Source organism: Eleutherodactylus coqui, chromosome 1 (assembly GCF_035609145.1).
Source record: "Eleutherodactylus coqui strain aEleCoq1 chromosome 1, aEleCoq1.hap1, whole genome shotgun sequence".
NCBI lineage: Eukaryota > Metazoa > Chordata > Amphibia > Anura > Eleutherodactylidae > Eleutherodactylus > Eleutherodactylus coqui.
In genome coordinates, this window is record NC_089837.1 from 285889934 (window position 1) to 285910476 (window position 20543).

The 20543-nt window shown below is 44.9% G+C and overlaps 1 protein-coding gene across 1 annotated transcript in view; it reads right to left on the minus strand.

The window, feature by feature from the left end:
• Nucleotides 1–20543, minus strand: part of SLC30A2 (solute carrier family 30 member 2) — a 30674-nt gene that overhangs the window by 968 nt on the left and 9163 nt on the right. The window contains exons 2-7 of the mRNA XM_066572436.1: nt 12345–12559; nt 8399–8545; nt 4886–5039; nt 2648–2831; nt 2424–2529; nt 2193–2327 (exon numbers count right to left, since the gene is read on the minus strand). Coding sequence (XP_066428533.1) covers nt 2193–2327; nt 2424–2529; nt 2648–2831; nt 4886–5039; nt 8399–8545; nt 12345–12559 — 941 coding nt within the window. The remainder of the gene's footprint in view (nt 1–2192; nt 2328–2423; nt 2530–2647; nt 2832–4885; nt 5040–8398; nt 8546–12344; nt 12560–20543) is intronic.

Sequence of the window (20543 nt, forward strand, 5' to 3'; positions counted from 1 at the left end):
GAGTGAGGCCAAAAGTTTTTAGAGTGACACAAAATTTTGTTTTTCACAAAGTTTGCTGTTTCAGCATTTTTAGATCTTTTAGCCAGAGGTTTCTGTGGTATAAATACAATTAGAAGCATTTTATAAGTTTTTAAAATTTTGACAAATACATCAAGTTTAAGCAAAGACCCAATATTCACATTATTGATCCTTTTTTTCCCCCAAAACACTTCTGCAATTCGCCCTGGCATGCTTCTCGGCCAGAAAATTCCTCATGTACCTTAAGGCCCAATGTCCACAGGCGGATTTCATTTGTAGAACCCGTGCGGGAGATCCACAAATCAAGCAGCCAATAGGGATGCATTAGCATCCGCAAAACAATTTTAAGCATGTGGATGCAATTTTTTTTTCCTCCCTGCATGCGGATCGCACACGCGGGAAGAAATTGCAGCATGCTCCGTTTTTCAGCAGATTCCGCGGGACGGCTTCCATTGCAGTCAATGGAAGCCGCCCGATCCGCAGCACAGCCACAGTTATTCTGGGCCCTCTAAATACCGCCCAAGTTAATTTTCATGGCAAGAAATAACTTTGCATTAGCTCTAGATTCTTCTGAAGAGTCATTAGATAAATTGCAAACTGCTACTATGAAAATTAAAGCAGCAAACTTTGGGATAGCCAAAATTTGTGTCAGTCTCAAGACTTTTGGTAACAACTGTAGAAGAAGAGTTTTAGAGTAAAAACACTTCAATATATTACTAAGTTACCTTCTTCATAAAGCCAGGAGTGAATGTGAGTGTATGTGGTGTATGAGGATCCTGCACACCAATTCCCTTATTAACAAAACATGACTTAGGGGGGATTCAGACGAACATATTTGTGGAGTCGTTGCCACAAGTGAAAATCTCGCCTGTATAACGCGGCAAAGCGATTCCTTCGATTTTAACAGATTAGTTCAGACAAACATGCTTTTTCCATGCAAAATCTTCATCTGCGAAAATTAGGTCCTGCTGCATCTTTGTCAGTGCAATGCAGAAAGCTGCTATAGACTTCTATGTCTGCTCCAAAAAAGGAAGGGGGAGGGAGGTACCCTGCATACAACACAGGAAAAAGACAGCTGGCCCTAATTGGGCATTAAATTGCCATTCTATTGCACAAGAAGGGTGTAACACGCAAGCGTGTGAACTGGCATTTTGATCACAAAACAAAAACTATTGATCTGCTACCACAAACATAGCCTGTTTCTTGCCATCTCCCAACCTCATTTATGCGAAAATCAGTTCTGGCAAATGTATTTATTTATAAGCTCGTCTAAACAAGTCCTTACTAATTTTTGCTTGCAATCTGTTGTACCAAGCACAACCACAACTAAATGTATGACACTGTCCCATGGGACAAAGAAGGGGATGTCACACAGCACCTTCACATGCAACAGATTTGCAGGGTGCCAGCAGTCAGAACTCCACAGATCACATATTGATGGCTTATCCCTGAAATCTCCTTTAATGCCTTAAGGACCAGGATGTTTCAGTACAAAAGGACCAGACACTTTAGGGATTTTACCCATGTGGTAGTTTTATGGTCCTTTCTTTAGCTACCAAAACGATTTTTGTTGCTTTTTATCTTTTATTCTTTGACGCATAGGGCTATTTAACTTATTTTTTGTAATTATTGTTTTTAATATCTATGTCCTCCATTAGCAATTAACACCGACACCTTGTGTAAATGGGGGGGAGGAATTGGCACACCCATAGACTCCTGTTGTGTCTCGGGTGCTCGACGGAAATGCAGACGCAAAACTGCTCCATGTGAGGGAACCCATTAAAACCAATAGGTTCTCCTGGATGCAGTTTGCAGCGCTGGCCTATTGGGAGAACGCTGCGATCCTCAGCTATGGCGGCGATTTCCTTCATCCCCGCAGGAATGCAAGGCTGTTTTCACATTGAACCGCCTCGCATCCACGGGGCTTACACATGGTGGCAAGTGCGATATTGGGCCCTTAGAACTGAAGCTTTCTCCAATCCTGTCTGGCTGCATGGAGTGCTGGCTGTATAATATAGCGATTACAGCGCCTTAATAGTATGGACACTCACACCGAAAACACATGAGCAGCAACGTACTATTACGGCAAACAGCAGGACGGGACAATCAGAAAGAAGGGTAGATGGAAAAAAAAGGTTACAATAAATGTATCATTTTGACAAGTAACCACTTACTTATTGCTATATGAACAGAAAGAACAGGTTGGGACACTGTCAGGGCCCAAATATGGAGGCTGTGAAGAGCCTTCACTCCAGTTATGGAAAGAAGAGTATCCTTTACCATGTTAAAATCAACACCCTTAGGAGTACCTGTAGAGAGAAAAAACAGATATACAATTAGGATCTCAACGCAGTTATTTACAACTTTAGTCCTAAGAATTCAAATTACTTAGATTTTCCACTTACCCTCCATTAATACAAGCAAAACATCTCTAAGAATGGTCAACGTGGTACCCAGAACAAGCACCGAGAACAGGAATGTGCAGATAGGGTCGATAATTTTGTATTCTGGCTAATATATAAAACAGATTGTCAAATAAGGGATTACAGTAAACTTCTGGCATACAGTCGAAGATAAAGGTTGCAGAGTTTGGGAAACAGCATTAAGATTTCTACCCTCACTAAATTACCTTGAAATAGATGACATAGGAAGCAACTAGGACACCTAGGCTTTGTAGCAAGTCTCCAACTACATGAATAAAAGCAGCACGAACACTCGGATTATGTAGCTCTTCCCCACTGTGTGAATGAGAGTGAGTATCTGCAGCTCCGTGGCTGTGTCCATGTCCAGTCTGATGAAGTGTCACCCCCATTCTGTAGGACAGGAGAATAGCATTAGTTATCTAGGACACAGAAACATTAGGCCGCGTTCCCACAAGACGAAAATCTCGTGGAATGTCCGCATCGGGACCGCATAGAAATTCCGCAAGATTTCCGCAGCGAAAAGAGCGATACAACTGACATGTCACGGCTTTGAAGACAGCGTGGCATGTCAGTTTCAGCAAATATCGTCCCCTTTGCTGCTTAGTTTCGGGCTTAAGATTGCAGGCAGAAGTTCCTTGCGGGAAGTCTGCATGGAGATTCCGCCCCGTGAGAGCCCAGCCTTATGTCCTCTGTCCACGGGCGTGATTTCGCCAGTGAATCACGCCGGCTGAAACTTTCCATAGCCTTGCTATGGAAAGCGCTGGCCCCCTGTCCACGAGCGGGGAATCATTGTGATTCTTCACTCGCGTCCGGCAATTCGCAGCATGCTGCGAATTGCCATGATTCTTCTGTCAGCCTATCTATCAGATAGGCTGACAGCGGAGAGTCGTTTGCCGGCTCATGCTCCCAGGCAGCGGCTCCCACGGAGATCTGCCGCGGGATACTGCAACGCTCGTGGACAGGGGGCCTTAAGGTTCACACACATTTGGTAGACTAAAACAAAAACATTTCTCTGTCAGAAACCTTTCAGTGCCTTGCAAAATAATTCACCACCTTGGTATTTAGTTTGATTTTGTTGTAATACAACCTGAAGTTAAAAAGTTTAGATTTTATTGGACCTGACAAAACTATCCATATTTTTACAGTGGAAAGAAAAAATTTACTTGTTTAAAAAAAATACAGAAAATTTGTGGGTGTGTATATATTCATCCCCTTTGTTAAGAAACCCCCAAGTAAGGGAAGTCACATTAGGGAAATAATTATGTCCCCCTGTGTACAAAGTGTCACATGATGTCAGTATAACTACACCTGTTCTGAAAGCCCTATTCTGTCTTTCAAAATGACCACCACAATCTGACCACCTAACACAAATGGTTCACGGATAGCGTGAGGCTTTACAACACTGACCACGTATGTATGTCTGATGCACAGTGTACATTACATAGAGGATTATTGTGGCCATCTTGAAAGACCAAAAACAAAGCTGGGAAAGCAGGGACAACAGTATATTGGATGGATGGCAGGTAATAGAACGGCTCCTTTCCGGTCCAGGACAGGATTTTTCCTGTTGACACTTGGATTTTCATAAGGTAATGTAAAGTTCCCTGGTGCAAGCACATAGTCACGACTGACTCCTAGAGTGAAGTCGCATAGGGACTTTTTCTTGGCAGGCTGTTTCTGCGGGGTGGTTACTCATTTTACCAATCTCAGAAGGATGGAAGGCGGAGTTAACCTTGAGCCGGCTACCTGAACCATTTCCATATAAAGAAGCTCAAATCCTGAAAGGGCAGGGCTTCTAAAAAAGTGGCCATTCAGTATATTTAATGTTGACATAGCGTTACAAAGTACATTCATTTTAGGAAAAACCGACACTTTATGATATAGGTTTATAAAAGGATTTCATAAATAGATGCAGTTTACTATCAGAACTCAAAAGTAAGACTTTACTTATAGGATAGTAGGATTACATCAATGAATAGCATTTTACTGTAGGCAAGCCATAATGCCCCTTTTACACAGCATGACCCTCATTTAAACAAGCGTGCGAGCGAGAGACGTCACCACCATCTGTCAGCGCTTGTGCAGAGTGTTTAGACAGACAGATCATCACTGAGAAATTGTTCACTTCTCGCTCAGCGCTTCACATTCTATGTAAAACCCCGAGCGGGGAGTGTTTAAGTGAGCGAGCCGGCGATGGTTTTTATGGAGGCTGAACCTGAGTGACAAACGAAAAGTGCACGATAGCCCGCGTTTAGACGTAACGATTATCACGCACTTTTGTTCATCTGGGGGAATTCTGAGCGACAATCCTTACGTGTAAATGGGCCTTGACACTAAAGATCTTTTCCTTTTTGTTGGACTATTAGGACCAATGAAAATAACTACACTTTAATGTAGGATTACACACAACTGTAACTGAGAGCATCAGGGATGCCATTACATACATAATATTCACAGCGACTGCACAGCCAGATGTGATTAACATTGCATCTCCTTCAATTTCATAGTTTCCTGAAATGATCCGTTCCACAGCCAAATACACCAAGACTCCAGTCACTACCCAGATGGACAGGACAGACAGGAGGGCTCCCAGGATTTCTGTAAAGAGGATAAAGCAATAAACATAAGCACACTTCTGAAGATGGATACAGATGACTGACTGCCTTATGCTATGTTTGCAGAGTAAACTAGTTTAGAATTTTAAGGGGTTAACTGCAAGCTGGCCCGACTGTACAGCTCTGACAGCTACAGGGCATCGTCCATACAGTGCTGACGAGAGAAGCTTACGGCAGAGCTTTAGGACCGCAGAAAATTACTAAGGAAGGAAAGCAGTCTTATGGGGAAAAATATAGTGTTAGAACAGAATATAACACTGTACAGCTCACACCCCTATTGTCGGCACAATACATGAGCCCACCACCGAAAAGACCCCTTTACACAGGCCAATGATCACTTACTGAACATCCGCTCCTGTTGTTTGTGTGGCTGTTTGTTCCAGCGAACCTTATCCTGTCACAATAAGTCTGTCCATGTAGAACTACATTAACCCCTTTAGTGACAGGTCCTATTTTGGGCTTGAGGATGAGACGATTTATTGGGGATTTTTATCTCCATTTTTCAAAACGCCATAATTTATTTTTTTCGCTGCCATGGCCATATGAGAGCTTGATTTTTGTGTAGCTAGCTGTAGTTTTTATTGGTACCATTTTGGGTACATATAGGCTGGATTCACACGGGGCGGATTTGCCGCAGAAATTCCGTGCGGAATTTCGCCGCGGCAAATCCGCATGCGGCCGCTAATCCCGGGATTAGCCAGCCATGTGGACGTGATTTCTCAGAAATCTCGTCCACATGGGACGGCAAATTCGCTGCGGCTTTGCCGACCGCAACATGTTCATTCCCCCCCCCCCCCCCTGCTGCGGCCACCCTCTCCTCTATGGGAGTGCCGGCCACAGCGGAATAGCGAGCGGCCGGGCTGCTTCAAAACTGCCGCGGGTTTTGAAGCAGCGGTTCTCCCGGCGGAAATCTTGCGGTTTTTCGCTGCGGCCAAACCGCGAGCTTTCCATCGGGAATCCGCCCCGTGTGGACCCAGCCATAATTTTTTTGGAGGGTCGGGAGAGAAAAAAAAAAAACAAGAAAAAACTCCCCAGCAATTCTGACATTGTTTGTGCTTGTTTTTTCACAGCGTTAGGGCTCATGTCCACGGGCAAAATAGGATTTAGGATCCGCAGCGGATCTCCCGCATGCGGATCCGCATCCCATAGGGATGCATTGACCACCCGCGGGTAGATAAATACCCGCGGATCGTCAATAAAAGGGATTTAAAAAAAAATGGAGCATGGAAAAATCCGGACCATGCTCCATTTTCGTGCGGGTCTCCCGCGGGGACGGCTCCCGCGGGCTTCTATTGAAGCCTATGGAAGCCGTCCGGATCCGCGGGAGACCTAAAATAGTAATTTAAAGTATTTACCATCCGGCGCGGGCGGGGAAGGTCAGCTGTTCCTCACGGCCGCATCTTCCTTGCTTCGGCTCGGCGGATGTGCCCGGCGCATGCGCGCGGCACGTCGGCGACGTGCCGGCGACGTGCCGCCGGCGTCAGGAATTCATCCGCCGGCCGAAAATGAAGATCCGGCCGTGAGGAACAGCTGATCTTCTCCGCCCGCGCCGGATGGTAAATACTTTTAAATTCTTATTTTCGGCGCTCATGTCCGCGGGGCAGGAGGGACCCGCTGCAGATTCTACATGGAGAATCTGCAGCGGATCTGATTTTCCCCGTGGACATGAGGCCTTAGGCCGCCTGCAGACTGCTAGGTCGGATCCCACTGCGAGAATCCTCACAGCGGGATGCGGACCCGTGCCCCTGCACAGCCCTGCGGCTTACCAGGTCCCGGCGTCTTCTTTCTGCGCTGTGTGCCGGCTAGCCGGCGCATGCGCAGAGAGGAGCCGGCCCGTCACCGCTGACATTTCTGTGCAGGCCTCTGTGAAACCTGCACAAAAATAAATCATGTCGCGATTTGTTTTCCGTGTGTGATTTCACGTGGACAAATCGCAGCCATCTGCCTAGGATTGCGTTTTCTAATGCATTCCCATGGCAGCAACCACAGCTGGGAATTCTTCGGGAAATCCCGCAACGGAATTTTCGCCTGTGTGCAGGGGGGCCTTAATCATAAATGGCATAATAAATTTTGTCCACGGGTTGGTACGATTATGACTATACTAAAATTATAGATTGTTACTTTTTTTAGGTTTTTCCACTTTTCTCCTATTAAAAAAGAAAGAAAAAAAACTACTTTTTTGGGGGAAAATATGCTCTCTTTATATCACTGCATTCAAAGTTCCATAACTTTATTTTCTAATGTTCTACAGAGTTTCCTTCTTATATCTCTTTTCACTCAGAAGATATTCTGGGTGATTCTGACTTTTGAATCACTTTATATTATGCCACTTGGAAACACCGTATCACTGCTGTCGTATGTTAGATCATGGCTTATGGCCCCCAAGGTGTAAGGGACCTGCTGAAGCATCAACATTTAGAGTCCACTTGAACATATACAGTGATACATAAAATACATTGCATGCATTAGCAGAGTCTGTATTTCTGTGCCAATGCTCTGGGGCCGACTGCACATGACCGGGTCGGATTCCACATGTGGCAACCCGCAGCAGAATTCGACCCTGTGCCTGGCCGATGACCGCTGCCTACCTGTCCGCATTCTTTTCTGCACTGCGGATGCGCCAACTGACACACATGCGCAGTACAGATAATGCAGCATGTTACTAGGTGATGACGTGAATCCTGTGACTTTTCCGCAATGATGATTGCGGAAGAGCCGCGGGTCGAACGGCTTCCATTGACTTCAATGAAAGCTGCCTGTGTGGAATCCGCCTTAAAATAGATCATGCAGCGATTGTTTCCCTCGCAAGTGAGAAAAAATAAAATTTAAATATCGCAATTGATTTCTGCTTGTGGGCAGGAAAAAGCGATTTTACATAGCATGCTACGGCAGGTATTTGCTGCGGAATTTGGAGGGTGAACACCTGCTCCAGATTCCGCAATGTAAATCTGGCCATCTGCAGGCGGCCGTAAAAGGGTTTTCCAAAGTTATATTTAAATATACTGCCCATGCTTAAAACCAATAAAACAGCCTGTACTCGCCCGCCTCACCTTCACTCTGCCCCATCATGTAAGCAGACCCGACTGGTTGAGCAGAGGTCCAGCACTGGAGCAGCGGGGAGATGGGATGAGTAAATATAGGTTGTTTTAGTGCTGTTAAGCATGGGCAGCATATGAAAAAAAGAGAAAATATAACTCTGAAAACCCCTTTAATACAGCAGATTCTGCCTGACAACATACATAATATAAATTTTATTACAAACTACCACCACAAATATTTAAATCTACCATCTATTATTATAACCCCCCTTCCATAAAGATCAGTGGTAAATCGGATGCTCACCTGCCCGATGCCAACCAAAATTCATTGTTTTTGTGGCTGGACGAGAAGACATCCAAAGGGCAAATAAACTGATCATCATGCTTGCAAAATCTGTTAAAAGGTGGGCAGCGTCCGTCATGATGGCCAAACTGTGTGCAATGTACCCACCTGTCAATAAAGCACAGGGTAAGCCAAATAGTAAAAAAAATAAGATAAAAATACTTTTTCACTCATTCAAAATTGTACAAGGTGATAATCTGTACACAATACATACAACTTTTCAGTTGCCATTTCGGTACCGGCCATTACACATCACGATTAACAGCTAAATTATAACTGGAAATTAACCCCTTAGTGACCAAGCCTGTTTGCGCCTTAATGACCAGGCCAAATTTTGCAAATCTGACATGTGTCACTTTAACATGGAAAAACACCAGAAAGGTTTTGCATATCCAAGCGATTCTGACATTGTTTTTTCGCCACATGTTGTGCTTCATTTAGGCGGAAAAAATAGACCGATAGAAATTGTGTTTATTTATTAAAAGCGCCAAAATTGGGAAAATTTTGAAAAAAATCGTCATTTTTTCACATTTCCAACTGCAATATCTCAAATATGTGCAAACATAATATAGAAATTCTTGCTAAGATTTATATTTCCATCCGTTTACTTTATTTTGGGCGCACATTGGAAAAACTTTCGTTTTTTTTTTTTTAACCATTTAGGAGACGTACAAATTTAACATTACTTTTTAGCATTTTGAGAAACACTTTGTTTTCCTACACCAAGCCGAGATTGGAAAGGCGCATGAGCGTCAGAATAATAGATACCCCCACAAATGACCCCATTTTAAAAACTACACCCCTTAGTGTATTCACTGAGGGGTGTCATGAGTATTTTGACCCCACAGTTTTTTTCAGGAATTCAATTTAGAGGAGAAAATGTAAAATTTCATATTTTTGCAAAAATGTCGTTTTAAAGACATATTTTTTTCCTATAGTTTACATGAAAATGAGGATTTACACCCCACAATGGATCCCCCCTTGTCCTGTGTTCAGAAATATACCCATTGTGGCCCTAATATATCTGAGTAAACAACGGGGCCCAAAATGAAAGGAGTAGTCAGGGTCTTTCAGAACACAAATTTTGCTTGAAGTCCTTTTAGGCCCCATAGCACACATGTAGAGTTCTTGAGCACCCAAAACCATAGAAAACCCCCACAAATGACCCCATTTTGAAAACTAGACCCCTTAAGGAATTTATCTAGGGGTGTACTGCATATTTTGACCCCACAGTTTTTGAATGAATTTAAGCCAAGCAAAAGGAAAAAATTAGGATTTTCGTTTTTTTGGCAATTCTGTCATTTTAAAAACAGCTTTTTTTGAGTAATCCAATGCGATTGATCTGCATATTACCGCGGATCCGACGCATGCGGAATCCGTAATTCCTATCCGGTCATGTGAGACCGACCTAAGGTAGATCGCTACCTTTTTTATCACGTGACCGGGGACCGCTCAACGAGGCCACCCGGCACTGCTCCAGGCTCTCGGCGACCGTTGGTCGCTGGGAGCAAGGAGATTTTACGTTTCCTGGGCTCTGACTCCTGCGCATGTGTCCGGTGTTTTGCCGGCGGTCGCATGTGCAGAATCCGGGTAAGTTCACGGATGGGGATCGCGTCGGGGTGCAAATACGGAGGCCTCCGGTAAAAAGTTTCCTCTCCTCTCATCGATCGCATCGGTGAGGGGAGATGAAACTTCAATTTTTTTTTTAAAAAACTTTTACGTGATCGCCATTATCCATTGTATAACGGCGAACACGGGATCAGGAACCACTCACCGGGGCCCCCCGTGAAATCTCCAGGCTCTTGGCTAAGTTTTGTAGCCAGGAGCAGGGAGATTTTAAATTATCCTGGCAATCCACAGCTTTTGCGCATGCGTCCGCCATTTTGGCGATGGGCGTGTGTGCAGAAGCTGGGGTAAGGTCCGCGGATAAATCTGGGGGCCTTATGTGCGTACTTTCATCCTCCCTCACGGATATGATCCGTGAGGGAAGATGAAACGTACGCTTTTTAAACTTTTTTTAAACTTTTTAAAACTAACTTTTTTTTTTTTTTTTACTTTTTCACACTTTTTTTTTTAACTTTACATGATCACTGTCATCCATTGGATGACAGTGATCATGTCCCCAGTGACATCCCTCTGCTCTTGGCTACACATGGCAGCCAGGAGCAAAGGGATTTTGAATTTCCCTTTTTTTGGAGAAACTTATTTTTTTCTAAAATCACTGTATTCAAAGTCCTATAACTTTTTTGTTTTTCCAGGGACGAGCTGTAATTTTTATTGGTACCATTTTGGGGTACATACGGCTTTTTTGATCACTTTTACTGCATTTTTTTGGGAGGCAAAATGAAAAAAAAGAAGCATTTTTTAAGGGTTTTTTTAAAACGCTTTTTATCCTGCACGACAAAAAGCGGTTTCAATTTATTGTATGCGTAGTTACGGATACGATACCACATATGTGGGATTTTAATTTACATTTTTTTTACGCTAATATGGGGGAAAAAAACACAAGAAAAAAGTTTTAGGTTTTTTTTTTTTACATTATTTTTTTATGTCCCTGTGGGGGACCTGCACCATAGCTCCTATAATCTCTATGAGAAGGCATTGCAGGACTTCTTTCCTGCAAAGCCTTATCGCTTGTATTAGCAATCATAGGCACTAGCAATACAGGGCCCCTGTATGTAGCGTCCTCATGGCAACCTGTTGGGCTCGCCACGATAACATCGCGTGGGGTTGCTGTCTTTATGAACTCCCGCTGTTGCAGCGGGAGGCTGATTATCGTGACAGCAGACTCCCGCTGCCGGATAGCGCAAGATCTCTTGCTATCTCCAGGACGCAACTGTACATCCTGCTGCACTAAGTACCCCCCCTGCCAGGATGTACAGTTACGCTCTGTGACGGGAAGGTGTTAAAGGGGTTGTCCAAGTTGTAGGTTTTCACGAAAATCCATTTCCCATACAATAAAATAACAAAACCAGCATATACTCGCCTCTCCTCACTCCAACTGTGTCCCTACTCGGTCCTCCTTTGCTTTGTTTATTTAGAGGCTATACTCCTGCCCTGGTTAACAGGAGGTAACAGGCGCTACAGCCAATAACAGAGCTCAGCGATCAAGCTCTGCCATTGGCTTCAGCACCAGCGACATACGACAAACAGGCTGCGGCAGCCTGCAAATATGATGTCAAAGAGGAGACCCGAAAAACAGAGGCGCAGGACACAGCGGGGAGAGGAGAGTATATGCCGGTTTGCTATTTTTGCTGTATGGGGGGCAGTGGTTTTAGTGAAAACCTTGGACAACCTCTTTAAGGCACAAAATAGGTCTGTCACTAAGGGGGTAATACTGGTGGAGATAATTGGTTGACAGATACTTTCAGTGGTACCCATCTCAGGATAAAGAATAGGAATGAATGTGCTGAAACCATCTCTCGACAAATGTCAAAAGACATTTGGTAGGTCTCCATGCCTATGTCCCATTTACAGGGGACGACTGTTGTCTAAACGAGCGCACAATCGAGTGACATCATTGTTATTTGCGCTCATGCAGAATGTTTAGACAAGCAGATCATCGCTGAGAACTGCTGTCTTCTCGTTTAGTGCTTCACATTCTACGTGACACACTGAGCGGGGAGTGTTTGGACGTTACGAGAAGTCAGCGAACTAGAGATAATTTTGATAGAGGTTGAAACTGAGTGACAGATGAAAAGCAACTGCACAGTGCATAATGGCTTTGCGGTTAGACGTAACGATATCGCACATATTTGTTCGTTTGAATGAATTTTGCGCGATAATCAGTATGTGTAAATGGGCCATTAAGGATATATTGTTTTACGTAACTTGAGTTCTAGAAGAAATGCAGAAAAGTAAATCGCAATTCAAGGACTGTATATTGTACAAGTCATGCAGGTCTTACCGATAACCTCTCCGATCATGAAGAGCAGACAGACTGCAGATGCAACATAAAGTTTCTTTCGGGCATGCTCCTTTTCTTTGTTGTGCCAATCATCCTGACCTTTGTTGGAGTGGCAGTGTTTATTACCCTGGTGACCCAATTCAATGCTATGTAGATCTGAGACATATGTAAACATCTGATTGTGGAAGTCTTTCCCCGAGATTCCAGAGTACGACCTGGAAAATTAAAAAAAAAGGTTATAGAAAAGCTAAAGCTGCTGCATTTGTATTAATGTGCAGAAAATGCCCACAACGGGTAGAAGGGAAAGGGACTTGTTATTTGTATAGCAGCGCGTTCAGGTAATTTTTATTATTACCCCCCAGCAATATGTGAGCGCAAAAAAGAACGCAGCAAGTTCTATTATTCCATGTATATACACAAGTTAATTGTTCTTTATGGGCGTGTATACGTCCTGTATGGGTGGCGTGTATACAACAGGGCGGGAAATATAAACAAACAAGCCAAACAAACAACAGGAGTACTGCACATGACAGTGTGTCAGTACGCAGTCATGCGCAGTACAATTCCAACGCCATACGTGGCAGTACACAGGCTGAAGGCCGGGTTCACAGCTGTAAAAACCCTGTGGGACCCCTGCAATGTTTTACACTTGCAGCCGTGTGAGCCCAGCCTTAAAATGGCTGATTTTGCCCATTTGGGCACAATCGCTTATAGAAAGGAAAACGTGAAGGACTGCAATTGGCTGACAGAAGAGTATAAAGAATCAAGGGGGGGGGGGGGGGAGAATATATTGTCCACAGCCATATTTAGCTTTTTTCTGGTAGATAATTTCAAAAACACAATGAATGAAAGGAAAAAGACAGCAAAAGAGGATAGTGGACAGACAAGGGGGCAAACCACTTCCACACTGTACAGGGAATGCTAAATCCCTACTGCAAACAGCAACACAATCTCAAGCAAAGCACCTGCAATAATGTAACGAGATCTGCTGATGGATGGTAATGGGAGCAATCTAATAAAAAAGCCCACCACACTTTGACCTCCTTCTGTGACCTTTGGTGGGTGATTTTGGCGTCATTAGATTTGTGACATCCTCACCAATGCCATCAAATCATAACATTTGATACATTGAGTGACTGTCAGGCCAGGTCAAAGTTACGATGTTAAGTCTAGTGGGGCTGTTGTGCTTCAGCCAACAGCCCCGCTAGGGAGAGTCAGGGCTCCTTCAGAGATATCACCCTCGCAATCCACGTGGAAACCCCTGGATGTGAGGTGTTTTCACGTGGAAGCAGCCTAACATCCTGCAGGGCTGAAGGAATCCCCCGGCACGGCTGTCACAGCCGCAGCAGGGGATCTCAATGTTCTCCCATTGTTTTTAATGGGGCCAACGCTGCTGCCACTAGCCCTATTGAGAACAATGGCCGATGTCGCAAAAAGATAGGAGATGCTGCGACTTTTCCCCCTGCATCCGTGGTGCCATACGGGAAATTATTGCAAATGTAAATAAACCTATTTTATGTTCGCATAGTGAAAATCGTATCAATCTAGTAAATAGAATTCCCATACATAAAGCACTTGTGCATATAATATGACCAAAAAATACCAAAATAGGCTATTTTCCGCATGGACGAGAGTGACACCGCCCTCGCCATCCCTGTGAAAGCCTCATGGATGCAAGGCATTTTCATCTGAAAACAGCCTCGCATCAATCCGGGGATGAAGGGAATCCCCTGTCGCCACTGTCATAGCTGCGGCAGAGGATTGCGGGGTGTTCTCATTGCTTTCAATGGGGCTGGTGCTGCTGCCACCGGCCCTATTAAAAACTGTGGAGCTACGATGCGAGATCTAGTGGCCAGATAGCAGCATTTCGCGGTGCCAAGGAGGAAATAATCGCTCAGCTGTATGAACCCATTCAAAAGAAAAGGGGTTCATATTTGTGCGCCTTGCAACTAACAAATCATGCGCAATTTTCTCGGCTCTGTGAAGCCGGCCTTAGGGCAGCTTTACACAAGCGTATGTGCAAATATGCTTGTCTCAGCACAATGTATTTGTTCAGTGAACGAGGTTGAAGTAGATTTGCACGCTTGTCTGCACATATAACTGTACATTTTGTGAATGCATGGCCAGTTCATACACACGCGTGACGCACCCTTTCTGTGGTTTAAAAGGCTATTTAGCCCTATGAAGTTCAAATGTTATTTTTCCCACAGTTGTGCAGTGTTCCAAGCATCCCCTTGCATATTTGCGCACCTCCCGTAGACTTCTATGGGTGCCTTTGCTGCACGTTACGCAGAAGGATAGAACAGGTCCTATTTTCATGTGGCCCAGAACCAACATCTCTTATAAGCTTCTAACTCCATCTCCATCATTCTCCGTGATCTGTATGGGTATAAAAGTAGCAGGGTATTCTTTGGACAAATAGGGAGAGATCAGCAAGTGCAAATTTGGGGGACAAGAATTTTTTTCCTGTGGTTTTGGGTAACCTCCCTTCCACATAGCATGGACAAAATTATGGCATAGGCATTCTAGATAGGTTACCCATACATAAGACAAGTGTGTCTTGACGGCAGCATACAGCATGCCATTTCTTTGTTTGTTTTATCCGTTTGTTTTTCTTTTTTGTTTCTTTTATAGAGTGTCTTTCTGATTTTGGGAACAGGATGCTTAACTTTAGTACCATTATTGCCGTTTTAGCGACAATGTTATTATTCAACATACTATGTAAGGCTGAATAAAGACATGTCTATCTAATTCAGCCTATTATTAGGTAGAAGCGAATTTTCCACATTTAAAAAGGGGAAAAAAATTCCTTCCTGACTCCAGTCTGGCAATCGGAATACTCCCCGGATCACCAACCCTTCTGTAAACAGTGACCATAACATGTAATATTATACCGCTCAAGAAAGACAACCAGACCCCTGAGTTCACCATTAGAGATGAGCGAGTGTACTCCGTAAAGACAAATACTCGAGCGAGTACCGTACTTACCGAGTACCTGCCTGCTTGCCCACAAGGATTCTGGTGCCGGCGGGTGCGGGGAGCTACAGAGGAGAGCGAGCGGGCGGGGGGGGGGGGGGGGGGGAGAGATTTCTCTTTTTCGGGCAGGCAGGCAGATACTCGGTAGGGATGATACTCGCTCGAGTATCTGTCCTTACCGAGTACGCTCGCTCAACTCTATTCACCATCACCACGTCCTCTGGCAGAGAGTTCCATAGTCTCACTGCTCCTACAGTAAAAAATCCTCTTCTATGTCTGTGTAGAAACCTTCTAGGTGGGTGTGGCCTAGCCAGCGAAAAGACCGGACGTGCTCAGGAGAGCTCAATCCTCGGCCCACAAAATCCTCTGCCATCCAGTCTCTGCCAGACCAGAGATAGCCTGCTGAGACTATGCATCCTCTACCCCAGCCTTGGGGAAACAGAGACCTTTTAAGGTCTCATTGGAGGCGGAATCTGGCCACAGTTCGGTGCGGCCTACCCAGTCTGAGGATACCCTCTCTGCCTGAAGGTCTGGAATGGGGGCCAGACCGGAGGCCCCTGAAGAGGTACAGCCGCTGCTAGCCCCATCCACTCTAAAGCCGGGTGACTGACACTGCAGCTCCAGCGAGCACCCGGCTGGCAGCCTACAGCCTATGAGCTTACTGTACAGTGGTGCTGACGCTCCCTAAAGGCCTGAACATGAGGGACAGAGGCAAACCCCAGGGCACACTGCCACTTACTACTGCCAGGGCGGACGCCATCTTGCAGCTGAGGGATAGAGAAATTCAAAAGACAGCTTTTGAGCAATCATTTTTGCATAAACTACTACTTGGTACTAAAGGCTGGTTTACAAGGGGCGATGATCGCTCAAATATCGCTTAAACAACAGTTTGAGTGACAGCCTTGAGCGATCATTTTGCATAAAAATTAATCGGTATTTAAATAGCTACTCAGATCCTTTGTTCTCCATGGGGAAACAATGCTATCAGCACTCCTCCTGGAGAACTACTGATAAAAGTGAGCGACGATTTTTATGTTGGACTGAATTTAACAATCAAACAGCAGTGCCCAAAACGCAGACAATGGGCACACAATTACACACACCAATTATCGCTAAAACGATCGCAGATTAGCGATCATCGGCTGGTGTAAATGGGCCTTAAGATCTATTGGTACCAAATAGTAGCGTGTAAGCCACCGGGAGCTGTAGTCAGAAGACCATCCGCTGTTCTCTGAATAAATTCCCTTTGTTCTGCCACGGGGCTGACAGATGAGACAATGTAATCAGCTGTTATCAGCTCTCCCCAGGCGCAAAAGAGCGTGCGGTCCTTCTTATCAGCTGTTCTGCTGAAGGATGGATTTCCTGCTGAACTGTAATCCATATTTCGACAAAAAAGTGAAAGATGGGCACATTTACACGCAGCAATTTTCATTCAAAAGATAGCTTTTGAGCGATAATCTCGTTGTGTCTTAATGGGCCTGGGGGCGCTTTCATACGGCAGTTTTTATGTTCAGTTTTTTGTGAGCCAAAACCTGGAGTGGAGAGAAAGTATAATGGAAAGGCGTGCATGTCTTCCATATTTTGGACCCACTCCTGGTTTTGGCTAACAAAAAAACTGAACATAAAAATTGCCGTGTGAACGCAAGGGGTAAGAATTCAACCCCATAAGTGAGGAGAGAAGTGGAGATACAGCTGCAATCCATAGGAGTAAAACATCTGCTGTACTCTGCTGACACACAGTGGTCATTTGTTGAAAAGACACCCTGCATTATATAGCTATAGAATCTTGAGCTTGATTTTATAATAGTTTTGGCCGGGTGATGCCTCTGCTTCTGGTTCGTTTCCTGTAACTTGTATACCCCTCCTACCTACATGGCCCCTACAAAGCAAACAAAACTCAATAATAGGGTGCAGCAGCTTGGGAAACCTGGCATTATGGAAGACACCCAACCTGGTGCGCCTCGTACACCACAAGGGTTCCCTCCTGGACCCAGTGCCTTGAGTCCGACTATTGCGGATGTACAGAGTCTCAAACCGCCCTTACTGCGAAAACTGATGCCCCACAATGCGAATTTGGCTTACTGCGGGCAGACGTCCATACCCTCCGAGAGCACATCACTACAGTGGAGACTCGGGTCTCTGACCTGGAGGACATGGTCACACCACTCAGGGCACATATACAGAGTCTGTCACCTCTATTAAACTACTGAAAATTGATGACCTGGAGAACCATTCTCATAGATGCAACATCAGACTGGTCAGCCCAAAAGAAAGGAGTGGAGGGGCGACATTCCTGTGAATACCTCGAATCCCTACTTAGGGAATTCTATGGCTGACTCCTTCTCAACTCTCGTGTGGAATGAGCGCATTGTATCCCGACTAAAGCCAACCTCCAGGAGCGCCTCTGCACACATTTATAGCCAAGCTCCTAAACTAGAGAGATACAGATAAAATGCTGGGAGTGAACCAAAATATAGATTCCTTAAAAGTTCAAGGACAACACGTGAGTCTCCCCCGACTATTCCCTAGAGGTGCTACGCAATAATGTACCTGGCTGCACTCAAAGTGATCAGGGACAACTGGGTACAACTTTCTGATAAGCCGGAGAATGTGATTGTCTGGACAGAGCACCAACAGATTCTTTAAGGAGACTGTTTGGTCAAAATGACCACTGATGCTTCCTGCTGCCATCAATGGCATGGATGCTTTTCTCTGCGGAGGGGAGACAGATTCTCAGGGAAGGGGGTGAATGCGTACTTGACTGTATGTTGCACTACGTTAAGATGAATTCTTGAATGTCTTATAATTGCACTAATGAAACTGCCCTATATCGTCTGCTGCCTCTCCCTTTCTCTCGCGGCTTCCGACTGGTCAACCCCAAATATAAATTTCAGCCTGCAAGTTAATATACTGTGGTCTTGTTTGGTGCTCCTGGCCTTTGGAGGAGGAATCCTCCATGGCTGAATGGACCTTCTCTCTGCATCAAGGCGCTAAACAAACTACAGAATAAGTGACCTTAGGCTTCATGTGGGCTAATGTCTACCATGCTAATTTGGGTATGGACCTTTGTTTTGGGTCCCTGGAATGTCTCTTCCCTTGGGGCGTGGTCTTCTACCTGCCTCAAGGCATCTCTGAACACTCACCGCTACAGGTAGTCCTCAATTTGATGGGGGTGGACTCGCCTCACTTGCTAGAGCAACACATCAGGGCTGCCCCCTGTCCCCAGCACTCTTTGCGATTGTAATTCAGCCACTAGTAGTTCAGATTGGAGCATCAGCCACGGATATGGGTTTCTGGTTGAGAGCTTATGAGGAGCAAGTGACGCTATGTGCAGATGATGCTCTTTTATTCTTGCAGGACCCAGAGCCTTCTTTAACTACAGTACTCTCCATTTTGGACACATTTGGAGTATACTCCAGGGGTGAAAGTTAATTGGGATAAGACTGGGTTGCGGGCGGTAGATGCCCATGTGTTCTCTCAGGCCCTCCCCGTCCCCTTGAGATGGACAGACGAGGTCATCTATCTTGGGATAGTAGTGCTAAAGTCAGCCTATTTCTATGTCGACAACCTTACACTGCTTCTGGAATGGGCCGGGACTATGGCAACATGATGAGTTTCACTTCCCCTGATGCTAGTAGGGCATATAAACCTGATTAACATGAATTAACTATCTAAATTCTTATATAGATTCCAGAACACACCTATTTTGATCCCTAAAAGTTTCTTTACAGAGAGCTCCGAAAGATACTACTACATATACTGTGGCGGGGATGCACCACGAGAATTAAACTAGAAACTCTATGATTCCCTGTAGAGGGTGGGGGGCTGGCCCTTCCCTATATCCACTACTACCACCTGGCTAGTCAACTGGTTATGTACGGGGTGGTGGCTGTCCTCTATTGATTACAACCCGGTGGTGGGGCTCGAGCATAGGATAGTGGGTCCTGACTAGAGCTTGAAAGGATTGTTACGGAGGGGCCCGACGTCACGTATAATTAACTTACCTGTAACCATGTGGGTGACCCTTTAGATCTGGAATATTGCACTCCACTTGATATCCGATAAAGTAGGAAACCCTAACCTTCCACACTTGCAGGGCATGACAGACACTATCTTCTGGAGACATCATGCAATAACTAACCTTTCAGATGTAGTGGAAAATGGTGTTCTTCACACCACTGACAACTTCAGATATGCTCGGGCCTTCCTAACAGCTCTCTTTTTACATATTTCCAACTCAGTTATCCCAGCGCATAGCAGAAAACAGAAGACGCTGGGAGCGGGTGAGCTGCAGGCCTCTGCAGCGGCACGGTTCTGCATCCCGCTGCGGGAATTGCTGCAGCGGAATCCGACATGACCGTCTGCAGGCAGCCTTTGGAAAAGTCCAGATATACAAGCTCCCTTGACTCTCCCTGGTCCAGTCTAGAACTGTCCTCCTCATAGAATCTGATCAGGTTGGTTTGACAGGAGCGATCTCTAATAAACCCATGCTGATATGGAGTTATACAACTATTTTCCTTGAGGTCCTCCAGGATAGCATCTCTTAGAAACTCCTCAAACATTTTACCCACCATAGAAGTAAGACTAAGAGCCCTTTTCCAGCAATGATTATCATTCAAAATTCGTTCAAAAAGCTGAAAGTGTGCGATAAACATTACGTGTAAACACGGGCAGTCTTGCACTATTCTGCATAAAAACCATCATTAGCAGTTCAAAAGAAATTCTTATCAATGTACTCATTGTGTTTTCCTTGCATACACAATGGGTATATTGTTTACTCATGCGTCCACCTCCAGATTCTGCAGCAAATACTGTACATAACACATAATGAAAAACGCTTTTTCTTGCATAAGAGCGGAAATCAATTGTGATTTTCCGCTTGCAGAGCGAAAATCACAGCATATTTATTTTTAAGCGGATTCTGCACTAACGGCTTTCCTTGATATGCGGAAGGGTCGCGGATTCTGCAGCATCGCTAGATGATGGCGCGAGAAAAGCAGAGGTTTTAAAAAAATAAAAAATAAAATAAAATCTGCAGTACAGAAAAGAAGAAGAAATGATAGGTATGCACGGATGCTGGCCAAGCATAGGGTCGGATTCTGCTGTGAGCTCCCGCATGTGAGCCGGCCTAATTCTTCTGGCCAAATAACACTCGCGTAAACAGGGAAAATAAAAGATGATTGGGTGCAAGTAATTTTAGGTAGAAGTGTCGGCAATTCGTTC